Source organism: Hordeum vulgare, chromosome 5H (assembly GCF_904849725.1).
Source record: "Hordeum vulgare subsp. vulgare chromosome 5H, MorexV3_pseudomolecules_assembly, whole genome shotgun sequence".
In the NCBI taxonomy this organism is placed as follows: domain Eukaryota; kingdom Viridiplantae; phylum Streptophyta; class Magnoliopsida; order Poales; family Poaceae; genus Hordeum; species Hordeum vulgare.
Window position 1 is genome coordinate 343,623,173 of NC_058522.1, and position 21,402 is coordinate 343,644,574.

At 43.9% G+C, this 21,402-nt stretch overlaps 2 protein-coding genes across 5 annotated transcripts; both read left to right on the forward strand.

Annotated features, from left to right (window-relative positions):
* Positions 1–643: 643 nt before the first annotated feature.
* LOC123395426 (ABC transporter G family member 41-like) lies at positions 644–17,149 on the forward strand. 4 transcript variants are annotated; one of them, XM_045090424.1, is made up of 23 exons: positions 644–1,230; positions 7,612–7,697; positions 7,817–7,901; positions 8,068–8,227; positions 8,349–8,425; positions 8,666–8,719; positions 8,799–8,889; positions 9,357–9,658; positions 10,359–10,640; positions 11,307–11,620; positions 11,936–12,096; positions 12,225–12,328; positions 12,410–12,563; positions 12,763–12,888; positions 12,972–13,045; positions 13,146–13,478; positions 13,649–13,939; positions 14,781–14,864; positions 15,492–15,625; positions 15,827–16,060; positions 16,151–16,322; positions 16,408–16,662; positions 16,756–17,149. In XM_045090424.1, the coding sequence occupies exons 1-23, from the start codon at positions 712–714 to the stop codon at positions 17,023–17,025; spliced, it is 4,362 nt and encodes a 1,453-aa protein (XP_044946359.1). In that variant the 5' UTR covers positions 644–711; the 3' UTR covers positions 17,026–17,149. The 4 variants fall into 4 exon arrangements, with proteins under 4 accessions (XP_044946359.1, XP_044946360.1, XP_044946361.1 ...); XM_045090425.1 differs by lacking the exon at positions 644–1,230 and adding an exon at positions 5,248–5,331; XM_045090426.1 differs by lacking the exon at positions 644–1,230 and adding an exon at positions 5,266–5,355.
* On the forward strand, positions 3,811–6,006 carry LOC123395427 (ethylene receptor 3-like). The gene has a single exon (XM_045090428.1). The coding sequence runs from the start codon at positions 4,908–4,910 to the stop codon at positions 5,253–5,255; it is 348 nt and encodes a 115-aa protein (XP_044946363.1). The 5' UTR covers positions 3,811–4,907; the 3' UTR covers positions 5,256–6,006.
* Positions 17,150–21,402: the final 4,253 nt, after the last annotated feature.

Consider the following 21,402-nt stretch of genomic DNA (forward strand, 5'->3'; position numbering starts at 1 on the left):
ACACTACATATAGTAGAATATATTGATACGCTTGATTTAAGGCCGAGATCTCGGCGATCGAGTATAAACATGAGGCGCACGCCGGAGTAGCAGGAGTCGAGTACGGGCGCATGTGCCCGTCTGTGTGCTAATTGGACGTTAAATGGGTCTGTTATCTGAAATCCAATATCGATTGTGGAGAAGTAAACAACCAATTTGTGGCTAGGAATTTGTACTTCCGCTTTCCTTTCAGTATTCCCTCCGTTTCTTAATGGTAGAGTACTACTAGTAGTGTAGAGCAAGTATCCTAGGATGCGGTAGCGTGCGAAAGCGGTGGGAGTTGGATGCCACTCAAAAGAAGAAGACAAGGAAATCGGTGCAGGAGCAGACATGAAGAAGTGTGTACAGATTCTCTGGCATCATCGAGTTAACTAATTGGTGGAAGCTTAGCTTGCACTGGATCGATATTTTTATTGTCAGTCATGTCTCATGTGGTAGCTATAGCCACTGAGCAGAGATTCATGGTATCATGTAACTGTACTGTAGTTATTTAACTATAAAAGGAGAGATTTGGAGTTCGGTATAGTCAACGGCGTCATAATAACAATCAAGCCAGTTGTTGATTAAATAAAAGAAAGAATGTATAGTCCCGTTGGTTCATCAACTGTTAACATTACAAATTAAGGATCGAGGTGGCGACTGGCGAGGAAGCTGAGCAGCTAGGAGGAGGCGATGAGCAAGGTGGAGATGGGCGAGGAGGAACAAGACGGTACAGCACTAGCTGACCCAGAGAAGACGAACAAGGCGTCAGCTGCGAGCACTCTCCCGCTGTCGTCGTCGTCGTCGTCGTTGAGGGAGGCGCTCTCCTCCACCTCCTCCTCCTCCCTGAGAGAGCAACACCACGACGAGGAGGTGGAGCTGAAATGGGCGGCCATCGACCGGCTGCCCACCTGGGACAGGCTCCACACCTCGCTCCCTCTCAATGCCGACGGCGCTCGTCCGCTGGAGCCGGTGGACGTGCGCCGGCTGGGGGCGGCGGACCGGCGGGAGCTCGTGCACACCCTCATCTCCGACATCCACGAGGACAACCTCCGCCTGCTCCGGCACCAGCGACGCAGGATGGACAGGGTCGGCGTGCGGCAGCCCACGGTGGAGGTCCGATGGCGGAACCTGCGCGTCGACGCCGAGTGCCAGGTCGTCGATGGCAAGCCGCTCCCCACGCTCCTCAACTCCGCCATCTCCACGCTCTCGGTAATCCGTTCGTTAAACTCGCCGCTCTACTCTTCTCTTCTCTTCTCTACCACCAGAGATTTTGGCTATCGAATAGTAAGTCTTTTTTGTTTTTTACCAATTAGCGCTTACCATGGTTCTGTCAAATACTCCTTCTGTTTTTAAATATAATTTTCTTAAAAAAATTATTAGATGACTACATATGAATCAAAATAAATAAATATAATTTATATACATTCATATGGCAGTCTTTAGTGAATTTTTTTAAAATATTTTGTGAAACCAAAGTAGTGCCATTCAGTCCATGTACCGCTCGATTTTTTTAGAAGACCAAACCGATTGAAATATTTCAAATGAATTTTAAATTTACAATTCTGTACTCCCTCCGTTTTAAAATAAATGACTTATGACTTAAATTTGCGTTATTTTTAAGTCATTTATTTTGAAACGAGGGAGTACCATATAGAGTAATAGACAGGTATTGAAGGGAAATATTCTTTGGCTCTCCTGCGCCTAATATGAGGAAAAAATATGAAAAGGTTCCAAAAACAATCGTAAAGAAAATTGAGCTTCTGTTGTACTCGTATAAAGGGTTTCACAAAGGAAAAACTCCCATCGACTTCAAGGAAGAAAAGTTAAAATTTCAAAGACAAAATGTGTGAGCAGTAACGTGTTATGCTGTTGATTCTGTTCGGTATTAAACTCATTGTTTACATATGCTAGCACAGTGATAGCTAACCCGTTGCGGCCAGTGGCGAAGCTACCACAAAAAAATCTGGATGGGAGAGCTTAAACAAGGAACAAAAAATACTTCCTGTGTTCTTAAATACTATAAGTCTTTCTAATTTTTTACTATAGATTACATACAAAATAAAATAAGTGAATACATACTCTAAAATATGCTTAAATACATCCATATGTAGTCTGTAGTAAAATTTCTAAAATAACTTATATTTAAGGACAAAGAAAGTATTTAAATTATAAATCATACTATCAGAACTCCAACGTAGCTCACCAAATCGCTCCTAAATTTTTGGATTGAGAATGTGTGCATAACTTTTTATTATCCAGCGATAGTCGTAAAAAAAATGTTTGAACATGTTCGGGCGTTCAAAATTCTCAATACCAATGACATTCACAATGACGCGGGGATCGAGAAGCCTAATCTAGCCGTTGCACCTGCATTGAAGCGGCACCGGTTCGCCTACCACGACTATTTTAAGTTAGATGGTGAAAGCAATGCCCTACCTACATCATCGTTGCTCCTCTCCTTTGCACACCTCCACAACCGGCCGTCGCGATGGGCAAGCTCTACGACATTAAGTGATTCGGGGCACAAGCCCTTTGGGTCCGCGCTAGAGCGCCGGATCATGGTGTCGCCGCCCACAGTCTTCAGGCCCGTTGGCGTCGACCACTTCCATGGTCAAGACTGAGGTGTTCTCCTTGAACGATGAGGAACAACAACAGTCGGCCCTCCTGGCCAAGTTCACACGAACGGGGCGACGGGTATGTGTGGAAGCTCGAGTAGTCAACTTTCTTCGTAATCCGGCATCCCCGCTCCCACCAAAATGTGACGTCTAAATCAATGAGGAGTTGCGCGTTAAGGCATATCCCACATCCCACCGTGCAACCGTCTCTGCTATAGGAAGGAGGTGGCGCCCGTCGTCAGTCCAAGAGCCAGTGGTACCTGGTCGCCAAGAAGGAGGAGGCGCCTCCCCGGCAATGACCAACACGTGCATCCGCATCACCTGCTACCTCTAGTGGTTTCTCCATAGTGACGACAACCCCCGAGGTGGCACGCAACACCAGGCGTTGTTCGCGAGTTCAGATGTCATGTTAGCATAGATCCTCGTAGACTCCACGCTCGCACAAATGTGGTCCATCGACCAATCTAGGACCAATCAGTGACCAACTCCTCAAAGTGGGGTTGGAGGAGTCCGAGCTTTGCTTGGCTCAAGGCGGGCGGCACATGGCGATGTCCACAACCGCGATTGATTGTTGTTGTTAGGCGGATGCGACGAAGACTGCGCCAGGCCAAGAAGGTGGAGCTGATGTGCCGCGAGCATGCAATGAAGACTGGCTAGGGCCATCCCGATGCCCGATGGCTTGTCGGCCACTAAACTATCGCTTGACCTACCTAGCACAATCACAATGACACACCCCTCCGCTTGGCTTGTCTGGCACGCTCGCATTGACACAACCCTCCAGTTGGCATGTGTGACATGCCTCACATTTTAATGCGTCCCCGCCTGGCACGATCCACAACACGTCTTCTTTCAATCTTCCTCCGTGCATCACCTTTACCATGAAGGGGCCAACCTTAGCATGAGCTTGTCAATGGCCATGGCGCCCAAGCTTGGATCTGCAGATGCTTTTTTTTTTGCGACAAGGATCTTGTTTTGGCTTTTGCAATGACCGCAATGTTGTAATCGATGGTGGCAAACAATAATGGTGCACAATGCAGGGACCGTGAATCAATGACGGTCTTTTTTACTATAACATCACCCTTAAAAAATCTGCAACATCAACTATATTGCAAAGTGGTGTTGAACAAACGATGCCGTTTTTGAAATATAATTTTCATTACAAAGCTTTCTACAGCTATGTTGTAAAGGACGCTTGATCCTTTACAACATCTCCAGTAGATTCCGTAAAACACCACCCTAAAAAACAATATACATGTGTCCTAAAATGAATTTCGGACGGAACGAATTCGAACTCCGGCCGACCAGAATGACACCGCTTCGGCCTGCCGCCGGATATGACCTGCTACCTACTCCGGTGAAGTTTGGACGACACTCTGGTGACGCTCCGGCACGCCTCGTGCGCTGACGATGCTCCAGCCGGTCGCTGCCAAGCTCCTCCGCCTACTCGCTGCTCGCACGTGGAGTCGCCAGGGCCCTGCTCCAGCATTGACCGGTTTTACGGGATCTTCAAAAAACGGCTCGAATCCTCCATATGACCAAGTTACGCTCTAATATACATATACATGACGCTATATTCTTTTACAGGATATATGTTATTTTACAGAATTTATTCTATGCAATTTTTAACCTGTATCATTAATTTAAAGGTTTGACATTTTTACGGAATCTCCAGAGATGCTTTTATGACGTCAGATCCACGGCTCGATCTAACAGACGGACGCATCGCACGGAGGGGAGTAGTATATGTGTTTTCGTAGTGTAGCGAACCGGACCCGACCTGTCCTGGTCCGCGCCCAACAAAGGACCGGACCGCCCCGGACGACCGAGCCCCGCTCTGCCCCGCATCCGGCAGCCGCGCGAGAACGAGGGCGCCGCCGCTCAACCCCATCGACCTCGAGGAGGGCCTCTAGCGGCCACAGGCCCACAGCCAGCCGGCACGGCGGTCACCACAGGCCGTATGATGCGAGGCACCAGCCGGCGGGGCACCGGGCGCGGTCCGGCTCTCCTCCACAATCTCGTCGCCGGCGACGCGCTCAACAGGGCACCTTCGTGCTCCTCTCGGTTCCCGCTGCGGTCGTCTCCTCCATCCCATCCGTCCCTCCCGACGTCCAGGCCCTGGATAACGCGAGGGGGGCAGAGCCCGCCGCAGCGCGCCGCTGCCATCCGACGGGCCCAATCTCCCGCGCCCAGAGCAAGCAAGAGGCGTAAGGACGGCCTCTTGCTGGACTCGATCGAGTAGCCTTAGAGGGAGGAGGGGGAAGTCAATGGAGGATGTGGCAGAGGGGAAGACAGACGTGCTGCAGGGGAGGTACCAGCTGGGGCGCGTCCGCGGCGGTGCTCTTCGCCCGGATCTCCCGCACCGGCCGCCTCCAGTTCGGGGCCTCCATCGTGGTCTGCGGCCTTACCCACCTGCTCGCCGCCTTCACCTACGAGCCCCACTCCTTCGTGCTCGTCCTGCTGCTCACCGTCGCCAAGTGCGTCACCGCGCTCGTCTCCTTCCTCACCGCCATCACGCCGCTCAGGCTCAGGCTCAGGCTCATCCCGAAGCAGCGTAGCTGCTCCGCGTCAAGGTCCGCGAGCGCCTGCTCTGGATCAAAGCCCGCGAGCTCGACATCATGAAGCAGCAGGAGCCAGGAGGAGGCGAGCTGGCATGTCTGGGTGCTCACCCAGGCAAGAGTCGAGGAGTCGAGCCAAGGTTGAGACTCAGACTAATTAGTTGGTAAAATACTGTAGCATTCAATTTTTTTTGACAGCATACTGTAGTACTCAACTTAAAATACTCATCAACACTAATACCTGGTGTTCCCTCTGTTTCTTTTTAGTCCACATATAAGACTTGTAAGTCAAACATAGTGAAGTTTGACTAAAAGTATAGAAAAAACATCAACATTCACAATATAAAATCGATCTCATTAGTTGCTTGATTGAATTAACTTTCATATTGCATATCTCTACTATTGTAGATGTTGATAATTTTGTATATAAATTTGGTAAAACTTTATGAAGTTTGACTTAAGAAAAATCCTATATGTGAAGTAAAAAAGAAAAGGGGGGGGGGGGTATGTACTACGTCTGCCTGTTCCTGAATATAACACGTTTTGGCAGTTTAGAGGGCATTGGAAGCAGATTAGGAGCACTCGGGTAATTTAGTAATTCAAAAAAGGTAAAAAAAATCCTAGAACTTTTTTGGAACAAAATATGACCAGGTATTGTACTAGTATAAAAAGTTTGGCTAAGGAATGATTCTCGTTGACTTAAGGGCAAAAAAAAAAACAAATTTATGACGACAATATAGCATGTATAGTACTTGTATCTAGCCTTTTTTGTCAAATCTTTGGCCCCGGATACAATGAGACTCATTCCATCTTTTTATACAAGTGCAATACTTGGTTGTGTTTGATTCCATAAAAAGCTCTGTGAATTTTTGACTTCTTTTGAGTTACTAAATTATTTTTGAATATAGGGGGTGCGGCACCCAAGTGCTTCTATGTATTTTTTGGTATAGTATATTACTACCTCCGTCTCAAATTTCTTGTCTTAAGTTTGTCTAAAAATGAATGTATCTTAATACTAAAACGTGACTACATACATTCATATCTAAACAAATCTAAGGCAAGAATTTTGGGACGGAGGGAATATATACTAAAGTACAATAAAAATGAGTCTGATCCTGGGGAGAAGCACATTAGCAGAGGAGGGCAACAAGGGAGGAGCACAACAGCAGAAGAGAACAGCAAGGGAACCGGTGAAGGGAGAGCGTCGTACTTTTCCTGGCCATTGCTGGCGTCGGTGGTGGGTGGCAGCGGCGACGGGGTTAATGGATGGTGGCGGCGGCTTGGTCCTAGGTGAGGCAGCTCATTGTGGAGCGAGCCCGAAAAGCTAGGGTTGTAATTTTTTTCCCTTCCATGGGCTGAGTGCTGCTCACTTATCCCTCCCAAATTGAGTCGATCAACTCAAACACCCAGACTAGTCGCTCCATCGCTCAACTCAACGAGCTAGTCTACACGAAGAAGCTAGTCGACAGTCTGATTGAAACTACTAGACTAGTCGCGCGACTAGTCGTTAGACACATAATCATTGCACCCAGGAAATCCGCAAGTTGCATGACCGCCCTTGTTCATCAGCTCATCCGCGACGAACGGCAGCGCGTGAATGCCAGCAACATCCGTCCCTCAACGTGTGAAGACAACAGTATCCGCCCTTCAGATGGTATGTGCGAATTGGCATGTCCGATAACGTGTGAACGCCTTTGTGGCGGGCGTGAGGAACCTGCTCATCCGCGACATCCTTCCTCCTGTCTCCGTCGTCTCGTCCACGACGGTCATGCTCGCCAACACTCTCTACTTCAAAGGAGCCAGCTGGGGGCGACTGGAACGCCCCTTGTCCGGATCCAACCACATCAGTTCCGGCAGCGGCGGTTCCAGCCCGATGCTCCATCGCCCATCTCGTCTGGATCTCCAAGGCGGTTCGGTTCGCTTTTGTAAAAAAAGCGAGCTGCAAAATCAGAAAACCCCCACCGGCGTGGCATGCACAGTCAACAGGGAAATTGGGAAAATAAAATAAAATGGGGTAATATGTGGCGCATATTTTGCTAAGTTAATTATAAATTGATGATTTTCACGAAATCATGTAATATCAGTCACAAACTTGAAATTAGGGGGGGGGGGGAGATGGAGTTCACTCAGAATAGTAAAAATGTCCAGTACTGGGAAATCGAACCTTCAACGGACGGTTGCATAACCACTGCACCACTGAGGTATGACGTTGGACGAGAGATGGTACAATATTTACCCACACTTTGAGCATTTAAATCCAAAATTTTCAAGCAATTCATTTTGTTTGCTCGAGAGACCCATTTACCCGGGGCAGCAAGAAACGGCGATACTGCCCAGTATCTGCATTTCTCGCTCGGTACCCAAAACTTACCACTCACCTCGCCACCTGTTCGCTCAAATGCCACCGTTGCCATCTGCAGCTGCTCACCACCATGCTCGGCTTCAACCGTAACCAAGAAAGGATCCACATCCTCAAAGATGTCACCGGCATCCTCAAACCTTCCAGGTGAGCTTTCTTCCTTCTATATATCCCATGACTTGCTGATCGATATTCCCTCTTTCCTTCATTCCGCATCATCTCATCATCAGTATGCAAATGCAACACCAATCTGTGTGTACATGCAGGATGACCCTTCTCCTTGGACCCCCAGGCTGTGGCAAAACCACCCTTTTGCTAGCACTTGCTGGGAAGCTCAAGAAAAATCTCAAGGTATCCCCACTATTTTTCCAATGACAGATGTACTTGGTCACTCATATAATGAGCATATAGTCCACAGTGTAGGTCTGAAAGTGCACACAGAAAACAGAAAAAATACTGTATGCCGTGTATTTCAGTACTTCCTTTACTCACATACTATGTGTGTGTGGGTGCATAGGTAACAGGAGAAATTGAGTACAATGGTGTCAAGCTGCAAGATTTTGTTCCAGAGAAGACAGCAGCTTACATTGGTCAGTATGATCTTCATGTTTCTGAGATGACTGTCAGGGAGACACTCGACTTCTCTGCAAGATTCCAGGGCGTTGGCAGCAGAGCAGGTGATTTTTTTTTATCTAGGGACCTGGCTAAATAATTTGGACAGCAGGCAACTAACTAGTTGAAGCAAATTACCCCTTATATCTACTAAACCAAGTGCTCTCAATTTCTTGTACAAAATAGAAATCATGAAGGAAGTCATTAGAAGGGAGAAGGAGGCTGGGATCACTCCTGACCCCAACATAGATACATACATGAAGGTAAATGCTGACCTATTTTGCTATAATGGTGTAACATAGCTGAGTGCGCCCATTGGAACCATTTCTCTGATAATATTGAATCAAACCTGTCAACACCATCTTTCTGCCAAGTGTCATCCTAATTTTTCAGTGGATTCTTTCCTACTGATTCTTAGAAAAAAAGAGAGCAATCATATCATGTGTGTACAGATCAGTTCTGTTTACCTGCAGCATTTTCAATTGCTCTGCACTTTTTTATAGGCAATATCTGTGGAAGGTTTAGAAAGAAGCATGCAAACAGACTACATTATGAAGGTAAACAATGTTCAAAGAAGAATTCACTGGTTCCAGCGCACAATGTTTTTCATGTGCATAATCTATTCTTGGCTCACAGATAATGGGGCTTGACATATGCGCTGATGTACTAGTAGGAGATGCCATGAGAAGAGGTATTTCAGGCGGTGAGAAGAGAAGACTAACCACAGGTGAATCTACAACGCATACGACATTTTCAGGATGGTTTTATTATCTCAACTATAATATTGTAAATGATTTTTTTGTAAGATAAATAAATAAATAACTGTGCAATTCATTGACTAAAATTCCTTAACTGCATATTGGAAGGTACACACCTTTTCTCGTGGCTAATTCATTTTCTCAATGCTTTCTGTACTTTATTATTACCATGAACTAATATGAAGCTCTCGCCACAGCAAATGTAACACAAGGGGTATGGTAAACCATAAATGTCTGTTGTAATGAAAGCACACAAGCCTGAATGAATCAACTTATCATGATCTTTCTCTACTTTCTAGAATGTAGCTAGTAATGTGTTATATTCAGTTTATGCAATACCACCCTCAGTTTTGGTGTATATAGGATAAATAATACTATAAATTTATTCGTTACTGGATGCTTATTTTTTTTCACTTATAAAAATTCTTAAAAGCAGGAGAGATGATAGTAGGACCATCAAAAGCACTCTTCATGGATGAAATATCAACTGGGCTGGACAGTTCTACCACCTTCCAAATTGTTTCTTGTCTCCAACAGCTAGCTCATATATCAGAGTCTACCATACTGGTCTCACTCCTTCAACCAGCACCAGAGACTTACCAACTTTTTGATGATATTATCTTGATGGCTGAAGGACAAATCGTATACCATGGTCCTAAGAGCTGCATTATGAGTTTCTTTGAATCGTGTGGCTTCAAGTGTCCCGAAAGAAAAGGGGGGGCTGACTTCCTTCAAGAGGTATTTAGCAATATACTAGTTTACATTTGACAAGATAGGCATCAATAGCATCTTGGGGTTCATGTAAAGCATGATTCTCCCTGTCGTCCGACAAGCCATGGTGCTTATTTCGCAAGATTAAGGAAAGCAAATCCAATACACATGGAACCTGGACTTCACCTAAACATTAAGACATACCTCGATTTGGGTGTTGTGCCAGTGATTGGCTTATTAGTTTCTAAAACAGTTATGCTAACTCTGTAATATGTTTGGCCGCATGCATCTATGATACGGAGGGCTGGGATAATAAGAGCTCCCGTTATCTAAATAATAAAAGTAAGACATACCCCACCTGAAATTTCTGCTTCTCTAGTTCTTGTATGATATAGTGGGTCTTCCTCTCAGTACAGTCAGGCAGAATGCAAATTTTGTATGTCGAATTTTATTTGCATTATGCATATCATTTAGTGCATGCATAATAACAGTACTGGACATTATATGTTCATAGATAATGCAAATAGCAATTCTCTTGTACAGACATGTTTCGAGTTTCAACATTTATGCAAAGTGCAAGAGTTACACCTATAGTTTTGATGTGCATTCAATGAAAGTAACATTGCTAATATATGGTAATAGGGCATAACCTGAGTTTGCCATGCTTTTTTGTACTCTTGCTTACCATCATAAAGTAGTCCAGTCTTAACAACTTATGTATACCTAGGTCTTGTCAAAAAAAGATCAACAACAATACTGGAGCCGCACTGAAGAAGGATATAATTTTGTTACAGTTGACCAATTCTGTGATAAGTTCAAAGCATCTCAAAGTGGTCAGAATCTTGCTGGGGAGCTTTCAAAGCCGTATGATGAATCAAAAGGACATAAAAATGCCCTGTCCTTCAGTATCTACTCGTTATCCAAGTGGGATCTCGTCAAGGCATGTTTTGCACGGGAGCTCCTTCTTATGAAAAGGAATGCCTTCATCTACATAACAAAATCCATCCAGGTAAGCATGTCGAAGCTATCTTTTTTTTTTGTGTGTGTGTGTGTGGGGGGGTGGGGGGGGGGGATGTGATTGATTCATGGAGACTTTGTGCCTAGTTTTACAGTGCTATGTCGAATGTTGCATGGTAGGTGTTTAGAGTGTAAAATGTGTTCTAGTTTGTAAATGAACAATCCTAGGTCTGGCCTATTGCGAAATATTTAGGATTAGGACTGCGTAACACAGGGTACATGGACTGCACACTGAGAACATTGAACTCTCGGACCATATAGAAATCTACAGCAGGAACTTGCCCAGCATGTTAGCATCTTATTCTGCATTCAGTTCCCACACAGTTTGATTTGAGGACTTAAAATGCCAGTTTGCTTATATCGTTACCTAAACTACAGCGCCACAGCTATAGTGTTTTTGGTTAAAGTATCTTTTAGAGTTTTCATTTTTTTGGGCGGTAACTGGCAGTTGCTCTGCTGATGCATTTTAGATTAGGAGTAGAAAGTTTGTACAGGTGCAGTCGCACCACAGAAAACCAAAAAGGACCAGTCGCTAATACAAGGACCAGCTTTAATTATAAAAATGGATGGAATTTTCAGCTATGTCGTGTTCACTTTTCTCAACATGACCACCACAAACTAACATATTTTCTCAACATATTTCATATTTTCGCTGCAGCTTGGACTAATTGCTGCTATTACTGGGACAGTATTTCTGCGCACACATATGGGTGTTGACAGAATTCATGCTAACTATTATATGAGTTCACTCTTCTATGCGCTTCTTCTGCTGATGGTGAATGGATTCCCTGAGCTAGCCATGGCAATTAACAGACTTCCAGTCTTCTACAAACAGAGAGACGACTACTTCTATCCTGCATGGGCTTATGCGATACCATCTTTTATCCTAAAGATTCCAGTCTCTTTAGTTGAATCAGTAGCTTGGACATCAATATCCTACTACCTGATTGGTTATACCCCAGAAGCATCTAGGTAAAATTGCAATTCTGTTGTAGAAACTAATTAACTAGTGGGAAGGAATCACTAATTCAACCACATCAGCATTTTCTGTAATTCGGTATCACCATTCACCCATTCTGAGTCATTCAGATGTTGACTATAATCACCCAAGTGAAAAGAGTACAAGTAAAACATTGTTTATACTGGTTTTGCACTGATCTGGTGTACTGAAGTCAAACATCAAATTCGCTGATCTAACACCATATTTACTTCTCTTTCATTGTTTCCGCAAAACCTAGGTTTTCAGATGCAGCCTTTTGTGTTAACATGCATTATTCTTGTGCTTAGGTTTTTCTCTCAGCTCCTCATCCTCTTCCTCATCCACACAGTAACATTATCAAAGTTCCGGTGTGTTGCCTCATACTGTCAAACGATGGTGGTTGCTTCAATCTGTGGTACATTGACATTTATAGTCATGCTTCTATTTGGAGGTTTCATAATTCCTCGCTGTAAGACACTCCCTTATTTCATAGACTTCATGTTGCTAACAAATGACGAGTCATAATTTATTAAAAATGCACGTCATGCTCAACTATTAAAAAGCACCGCTAACATTTTCAGTGTCATATTGCTACAGCACTTTTGCCTAATTGGCTAAAATGGGGATTTTGGCTATCTCCATTGTCTTACGGTGAGATAAGCTTAGCTGGAAATGAGTTTTCGGCGTCAAGATGGTTAGAGGTACACTTTGGCATACGAAATATGAATTAATTGTAAAAATATGTAAATCCTAAACGATACTGAAATTTCTGCTGTTTATAGATGACGTTATCTGGTGTAACACTCGGAAAGAGGATACTAATGGATCAAGCGCTAGACTTCTCCAGCTACTTCTACTGGATCTCAGTTGGAGCATTGATTGGGTTTACTTTGTTGTTCAATGTAGGCTTTGCCATCGGCTTGACCATTAAAGACAGTAAGTGCGACATGGCTGAAACTGCATTAAGCTAATTGGCTAAATAACTTAAAACACTTTACTTTCTTTCTAGCAATATCACATGAATTGTGAACCCGATCAAGCATATGCTGGAAAAATAAGTACTTCCGTTAATAAAAACATCCTGTTTGCTCTTGTTAGAAATTCCATCTGCTCTAATGTCCTTTGAACCTCTCAGTTCCAGGATCTTCTCGTGCTATTATCTCTCGCAATAAGCTTGCCACATTTGGTGGAAGGAACCAAGATGCGGAAAATGGGATGCCTAAGTTACAAGCAGAAACCGCTTTGACACCTAACAGGACTGGTTAGTTGAATTCTACATGGTGCAACTAAACACAGTTCATACCGTTGATGGAATACAATCAAGATTTAACTTATTATGTGCAGGGAGGATGGTATTGCCTTTCACACCCCTTACAATATCATTCCAAGACGTCAACTACTATGTAGACACCCCCGCGGTAATGCTCATGTAGCTTGAATATCTATGAACACATGACCTGAGAGCTTAAAGCCATATCAAGGGCTGATAATTAATACCTAAGTATTTCCTCGTTGCAGGAAATGAGGGAGCATGGTTTTATGGAAAGAAAACTACAACTACTGCACAATATAACAGGAGCATTTCAGCCAGGGGTTCTTTCAGCCCTTATGGGGGTTAGTGGAGCGGGAAAAACAACACTCCTTGATGTTCTTGCTGGAAGGAAAACAGGTGGTGTTATTGAAGGGAATATAAGAATAGGAGGTTATCCTAAGATCCAGCAAACTTTTGCTAGGATATCAGGCTACTGTGAACAGACTGATGTTCATTCCCCACAAATCACAGTGGGTGAATCAGTTGCATATTCAGCCTGGTTGCGCCTTCCACCAGAAATTGATTCAAAAGCAAGAAATGTGAGCTATATTTATTTCTTTAACAAAACAAGAGCTACAAATACGCAAAAATATATGAAAATATATTACAAGCGTAGGGTACAGGGTGGCATACTTGTATCCTAGTCTCCTACGTGCTATGAACAGTTGAAATGAAACTGTGAGCTTACCTGTGTTCCTTTCCCTTGCAGGAATTTGTAAATGAAGTTCTTGAAACAATTGAGTTGGATGAAATTAGAGATTCTTTGGTTGGAATACCAGGGGTAAATGGACTATCGACAGAGCAACGGAAACGGCTCACTATTGCAGTCGAGCTTGTGTCTAATCCTTCAATCATATTCATGGATGAACCTACATCAGGCTTGGATGCAAGGGCAGCTGCTATTGTCATGCGTGCAGTCAAGAACGTTGCAGATACAGGTCGAACAGTCGTGTGCACCATTCACCAACCAAGTATCGATATATTTGAGGCATTTGAGGAGGTAATTACTTTACATAAATGTACTTCTGACCTTGCTCAAGATTCTCTTTCTAGGCGCCAAGACATGAATGTATTAAATAATAATTCTCAAGGAGTAAAAAATAATATAATATAGACTTTTCATATATATGTATTATAAGTTGATTATATTGAAGAAGTAACATAAATTACCAAGTGTGGCTACCTTAGCTTGAAATTATAAAGCCAAGATCTGACATTAACCATCAGACATGAAACGAATTGCATGCTACCTCAGATGGAACCCTTAGCACTTTATCTACCGGAATTGAAATCAGGCCACACTAACAGGCTACTTAAAGGACCCCAAATTAAGTCCAAGACAGAGTCTACTTGTTCTAAGTTTTCGAGAAGCTAATAATAATTTTCTGACTTTTTGAAAAAAATGACACGGGACTCTGTTGTATTATCAACAAGCATGCTGTTCAAAAGAGCTGACACGTTCGTTTATGGGGTAGAAATTCCCAGATTAATTGGAGAAAAGAGAAAAACATATGTATCCTGGTTGGTTTATGAGACGGAACTCGGTTGTATTATTAACACTTATCTTGGTTGGGTTTAACAGTACCACTTAAGTAGATGTATACGATAACAGCTGCATACGTTCTCATTTATAAGTATTAAAGTTCTGTATCAAAAGCAACTCTACTTTTAAATATACACGTGTGTATTTTCTAACGTATAATTGTCGGGCAATTCAACCAAAGCCTAAACCTTAGTTCCTGTGATTTTGGGTACATTGTTGATCATAAATTTCTTAACCAGAATAATTCATATAGAAGTGGAGCGCCATGTTTACTAATTAGCTCGTAATATATATGTAGTTGATGCTGATGAAAAGGGGTGGCGAGTTGATCTATGCTGGGGCAGTTGGACACCATTCATGTGAGGTCATCCAATATTTCCAGGTAATTAGTGATTTCAACTCGTCCTTGCACAAAACGACTAAGTAAATGTGCATATGATTTACATCACCCATTTGTATATGATTTAAGTCAGTTTAGACCTGTCGTTTACAGTAAACAAACCTAAACCTGTCGTTTAGAGTAAACAAACCTAACAATATTTTGTTTTCATCCTTTTCTTTATTTTTAAGGATATATTCATTTTTTAACTGAGAAGGGGAGCCTTGGCGCAGTGGTAAAGCTGCTGCCTTGTGACCATGAGGTCATGGGTTCAAGTCCTGGAAACAGCCTCTTGCAGAAATGTAGGGAAAGACTGTGTACAATAGACCCAAAGTGGCCGGACCCTTCCCCGGACCCTGCAAGAAGGAGCTACATGCACCGGGCTGCCTTTTTTTTAATACATTGTTTAACTGAAAAACCAAGAAGTTATGTATACTTTTGACCTCATCATTTAGTCCTCATGATTTGTATTCTACGTAGCACTTGAAGTGGTGAGCGATATTAATCATAGTTGCACTATATTTTGATTAGAGGAGGCTATACTCAATTCACCACCAAGTCCACCACCTGAATTTTCTCCCCAGTTGCTGTGATATACTAACTGATGATATTTTTTCTTTATTCTTCTAGTCAATACCTGGGGTTCCCCGGATCAAGGACAACTACAACCCATCAACATGGATGCTAGAAGTTACTTCCACATCTATGGAAGTTCAACTGGGAGCAGATTTTGCACAATTGTACAAGGAATCATCAATGTGCAAGTAAGTTTCAAAGAACTAGCTCAGTCAGCAATAGTGTCATCTTAATCATAATCATTACCAGATCGATTATGCAAAGAAAAGTTTCATGTCAAACAGAACGTAGTGCTTGCAGCCTTCCATAGTACTTGAGAAAAACAAAATTAGGCAGCCATGCTTAACAAAATATTTGTGCTAACCAGTATGTAAATTTGGTGATCAAAGGAACAAGGACATGGTGGTAAAGCGGTTAAGCGTACCAGTTCCAGGTATGACTGACCTCCATTTCGCGACACGGTTTCCACAGAAGTTTCGGGAGCAATTCAAAGCTTGCCTCTGGAAGCAGTGTTTGTCGTATTGGAGAACCCCTTCCTACAACCTGGTGCGATTTGTGTTCATAACATTATCCTGCATTTTCTTTGGTGCACTCTTCTGGCAGCAAGGCAACATCAATCACATGTATGTAAACCATCTCTTGATTATGTATCTTAACTCATGCAAATATGGGAGAAGCATATGATTGAAGTTGCTTGTTTTGTTTGAGGGTAGAAACGACCAGCAAAGTCTCTTGACCATATTGGGGTGCATGTATGGAATCACTCTGTTCACTGGCATCAACAATTGTCAATCGGTGATGCCATTTATCTCCATTGAGCGTTCTGTCGTTTACAGGGAGAGATTTGCAGGGATGTACTCTCCTTGGGCCTACTCTTTTGCGCAGGTCCTGCTAATCACATGAAGTTTTTTTCAGATGGATTATATCACTACTACATGCAGACATTGACTTATCTTTTTTCTGGAGATAGGTTGCCATGGAGATGCCTTATGTGCTGATGCAGGTGGTGCTGTTCATGTTGATAGCATATCCGATGATAGGGTACGCGTGGACAGCAGCTAAGTTCTTTTGGTTTATGTACACCATGTTTTGCACACTGCTCTGCTTCGTCTACATGGGAATGGTGGTGGTGTCGTTCACCCCCAACATCCAAGTTGCATCCATACTTGCATCTATGTTCTACACCCTACAAAACCTCATGTCCGGCTTCATCGTGCCTGCGCCTGTAAGTGAACCCACCTAAACTCTAGTATGTATACCATTACAAGTAAAGATAAAACAAGATGGTGCTTAAGAAGACTTCATAAACATATGGCAGCAAATACCAAGATGGTGGATATGGTTCTACTACGTCTCCCCAATGTCATGGGCGCTAAGGGTCTTATTCACCTCACAGTTCGGGGATTACGATGGCAGGATGATCAAAGTATTTGGAGAGACCAAATCGGTCCCAGCATTCATGAAAGACTACTTTGGTTTTCGCCGTGACCTGCTGCCGCTGGCGGCTGTTGTTCTGGCGGCATTCCCCATCCTTCTTGCCGTTCTCTTCGGGTACAACATCTCAAAGCTCAATTTCCAAAGGCGATAGACACACATGTATTCAAAGTAGTAAAACAGTAGCACAGTATGGAACAGATATTGCGCGCGTCTCTGCGTACTATAAAATTTAAAGCCTGAATTCGCTTACCATCAAGAAAAGGTCAGTATATGTATTTTTGTGCAAGTGACACATAGTGCAACAGAATTCCAGTGGTAGCTAGTATTTGAGAATATTGTCGTTGACAGGCACTCTGACCGTAACCTGTCTCGTTTGTTATTACTGTATAAATAATTTTGTAATACAAGTCTTGCAGTGATGAAAAAACTACAACGCGCAACCCTGACAGTTTTTATTAGCAGAATAGAATTGGTATCAGCTGTTTCTGCAAAGGTTTTTTACTTCAACCATACAGTTTGAGCTTCGATGCATCAAAGATGTGTGGTGACCAGTCAAATTATCAAAGAATTAGCATCAGCTGCTCCACAAATAAATATGGTTCAATGTTTGCATGGCTTGCTTCTGCGTATGTCGGTATTGATTTTTCAGTCAGCCTACAACTTCTTCTGGTTCTTTTAGAATGAGTTAACTGAGCAAAACCACATGTACTTATTTTGTAGGGGTTTCACGTGATCCACAAACCACAGATCCTCGTCTATTTATTTGTAGGGAAACCCATATCTCAGATTGAGAATGTTTTGACAACAAAACTGACACGTAGTGCCCACCACCGCCGTGTCATTCGAGGGCCTCCACTGCCAAGACGTCTCCTCGAAGCCGCCGCCTCCATCTACCCTGAGGAGCGATTGATGGTGCACCGCCAAGTGTGAGATCTGGTACCATGGCGAAGCTACGGACATTGTGGCCGCTAATTTGTTGACAGGCAACATCGAGAGCGCTGAGTACTGCGGTGGACTAAAAGTGTCCCGTGCACTGAGTACAGGCTGGAGTGAGGAGTGCGTATTGAGATTTGAGAGAGGATGGCATAGAGTATTTAACCAAAAACTATCACAATTTGACCAACGCGATGAAAAACTATCACTTCACAAACTTTGATATATAACTATCACTTTTGCTTTAATTTTTGGCCAAAAACTACCAAGCCTGATAATATACCGATCGGTGATTTTAAAAATCAGTTTATGACAGAGATGATCCACATGTAAGGGCTGATGTGGCATAGTAATCAAACTCCGTTAGATTGGCCGGTAAGTTGGGTGCTATGACATGTGAGACCCACATGTGGTAGCATCAACCTCTTCTACCTCAAGGCATATTTTCTTTGGAACATTTCCTCGAGCAGCTTGTATGCACGCCAGAGCACGCATTGCTCACCCTCGGCTGCCTGCTGTCGATGTGTTGGATCCGCACGGGGCACTTGTGAGAGGAGGAGAGGAACTGGGGGAGGGTGCTGAAGGTGAGGAACTGAGGAAGGGCGCTCCTTGGCATCATTGGTGAGATGCATGATACCGGAGGTGGTGGGTGACCACGACCGTCCCGGTGGTTGCCACGCTGTCCCCACCTAGGCGGTGGGTGACCATGGTCGTGTCATTAGTCGACACACCACCAGCCCTAGTCTCTATCGGAGGGGGTGGGAAAAGCCTATAAGTAGATCATTAGTAGTAGCATGGGTCACATGGCCAGCGTCACGGTTAGTTAGTTCTAGGAGGGTACAAACCAACGCTACAGGTATCTTATAGTAGTAGCGACGGGGCATCCATCCAGCGCGGCTGCTATGTGGACCCCGTGGTCCTCCCCAGGTTGAACCATAATAGTAGCATGACTCATGTAGCTAACGCTACAGGTAAACTATTAGCAGTAGCATTGGCTGTGCACCCACTGTTGCCACTAAAGTTAGAGGAGGGCAGCTGGCGGGCCCCATTTAGCAGTAATGCGTGCAAAGTCGCTAGTGCTACAAGTAAATTTCTTAGCAGCAGCGTTTGTGCCAAGCGACGTGCTACTGCTACAATTATCTTATCATCTCCGTCGGTCGTCTGTTTTGCTCACTCTATCACTCTCACTCTTCCGCCCGAGCCCCGTCACCATCGCCGGCCGCGCTGCTACCGCCGACCTTACACTATCTCGCTCAAGTGCCTCGATGACCCTGCCTCGTCGTTGCTTCGTCCCGAGGCCGAGCCCCGACGCCCTCCCGAGCTCTTCCTCCTAAGCTCCACCTCTAAGGTATTCTTCTCCCGCCCGCCCTCGTCCCTCCTCATCTGCTCTTCCTCCCTATCCTGCCCAAGCCCCGACGCCCCTGCTCTTCCTCCCGAGCCCTGGTTGCGAACCGTAGAAAGATTGGGACGAACCCTAGAACGATTGGGACAAACCCTATGTTGATTGTGAAGTGAAACAAATCCCCAATTTCGATGGACCATATGGTCAAATTAGAGAAAGTTTGTATTAGATGTTTTCAGGGCACATCCCCACGATCATTTCTAGTGATCATCCATTTTGGTCCAGCCGTTTGGTCACAACAATAAAAACAAGAATAAGTAATAGAATAGAAAATAAATTATAAAAACTAGTTATAGAATAGAATATTAAAACTAGTAATAGAAAAGAAAATTTCTAGTAAAAAATAGTAATAGAATAGAAATTATCAGTAAAAATAGTAATATAAAAACTAGGTTGTTTGAATATAGGAATATTTTAGGTATCAAATAAGTTTTTTGAATATATAAATGTGTTGGACACTTTAATTGTTTTTATGTCATTATCACTTTGTCATCAAAGAATGCTATATGAGATTTGATAATCTAAATTTTCCACTCGGTGAAATATGCAGGCTTTCTAGTGTCGCGTCTCCCTAGAGTGCTCATTGTGAGAGCTTCATCTACTTCCCATGCAGTCGAGTGGGTGAGCTAAAAGTCCACCTCCTCCTTCTCCTTCGCTCATAAAAAAATCACTAAAAAATCATGCCGAGAGCTAAAAGTCGATGATATTTGGACATGTATTGATTGTCTCTTTGGACATGTCTATGTCATGGACAAGTTTCATTTCAAAGATAGGGAGAGTACGAAGCCGAAGAGAGCTCACCTAAGGACATAACATTTATTTTTTGATGGTAAGCTAAAAAATGCAGTAGATCACTCATATTTTGGTTGTTCGAATTGGAAAGCACTATGCAAGGCCTACAGGTTTCAGGAGGGTATGAAAATAACCTTCGATCATGGTCCCAAAGATGATCGTGAAAATAATATCTAAATTTGGGTGCATGTGGACATGATTCCAGTTCTACCTTCATGTGAGTTTGTCAACAAATTTGTTAAGTAATTTATATTGTTCATTGAAAAATTGTTGCTACTCATCCCTAGTAAACTTGTTTATTTGTAATTGAAACCTTATTTCTTTTCTCCAAGAAAATACACGGAAGATAGTAGATCGGACCTACTACAGTTATGGCTCCAAGCTAACTTGGTTGGAGGAAAACCATCTGATCTGCGAAATTTATATTGGATACGTGCCCCTAGTGCATGAGTTGAACCATGTTAACATGCGTGCACATAGCATGGTAAGTTTTTTTACTATTGTGTCACTAGTCCATCTTTTGCATACATTCTTCTTAAGCAAAACTAGATTTCTAACTATGTTATTATTATGTTCTTGAACAGAAATTCTCGCCAGAGGTTTGTTGGGGAACGTCGCATGGGAAACAAAAATTTTCCTACACGCACGAAGGCCTATCATGGTGATGTCCATCTACGAGAGGAGGTTTGGATCTACATACCCTTGTAGATTGCACACCAGGAAGCGTTAAGAAACACGGTTGATGTAGTGGAACGTCCTCACGTCCCTCGATCCGACCTGCGAACCGTCCCACGAACCGTCCCGCAATCTGTCCCACGATCCGCTTCGATCTAGTGCCGAACGGACGACACCTCCGTGTTCAACACACGTACAGCTCGACGATGATCTCGGCCTTCTTGATCCAGCAAGCAAGACAGAGAAGTAGATGAGTTCTCCGGCAGCGCGACGACACTCTGGTGGTGGTGAAGAATATGCTCCTGCAGGGCTCCGCCCGAGCTCCGCAAAAATACGATCTAGAGGAAAAAACCGTGGTGTTTGTGGTCGGGCTACCGTGGCAAAAGTTGTGTCAAATCAGCCCTAAAACTCCACTATATATATGAGGATGGGAGGGGAGGCTTGCCTTGGGGTCCAAGACCCCAAGGGTGCGTCGGCCAAGGAGGTGGAGGAGTTCACCTCCAATCCTAGTCCAACTAGGATTGGAAGGTGGAGTCCTTCCCTTCCTTCCCACCTCTTTTTTTTTTCTCTTTGATTTTATTATGCCTTGCGCATAGGCCTTATTGGGCTGTCCCACCAGCCCACCAAGGGATGGTGCGCCACCCCTAGGGCCTATGGGCTTCCCCGGGTGGGTTGGCCCCCTCCCGGTGAACATCCGGAACCCATTCGTCACTCCCGGTAATGCCC

Excerpts from the sequence above, each read along its gene's own strand:
- LOC123395426 (XM_045090424.1), top strand. The coding sequence starts at position 712 with ATGAGCAAGGTGGAGATGGGCGAGGAGGAACAAGACGGTACAGCACTA. Across the intron at positions 1,231-7,611 it reads CCGCCATCTCCACGCTCTCG|CTGCTCACCACCATGCTCGG; the intron begins GTAATCCGTTCG and ends TGCCATCTGCAG. Across the intron at positions 14,865-15,491 it reads AGGTCATCCAATATTTCCAG|TCAATACCTGGGGTTCCCCG; the intron begins GTAATTAGTGAT and ends TTATTCTTCTAG.
- LOC123395427 (XM_045090428.1), top strand. The coding sequence starts at position 4,908 with ATGTGGCAGAGGGGAAGACAGACGTGCTGCAGGGGAGGTACCAGCTGG.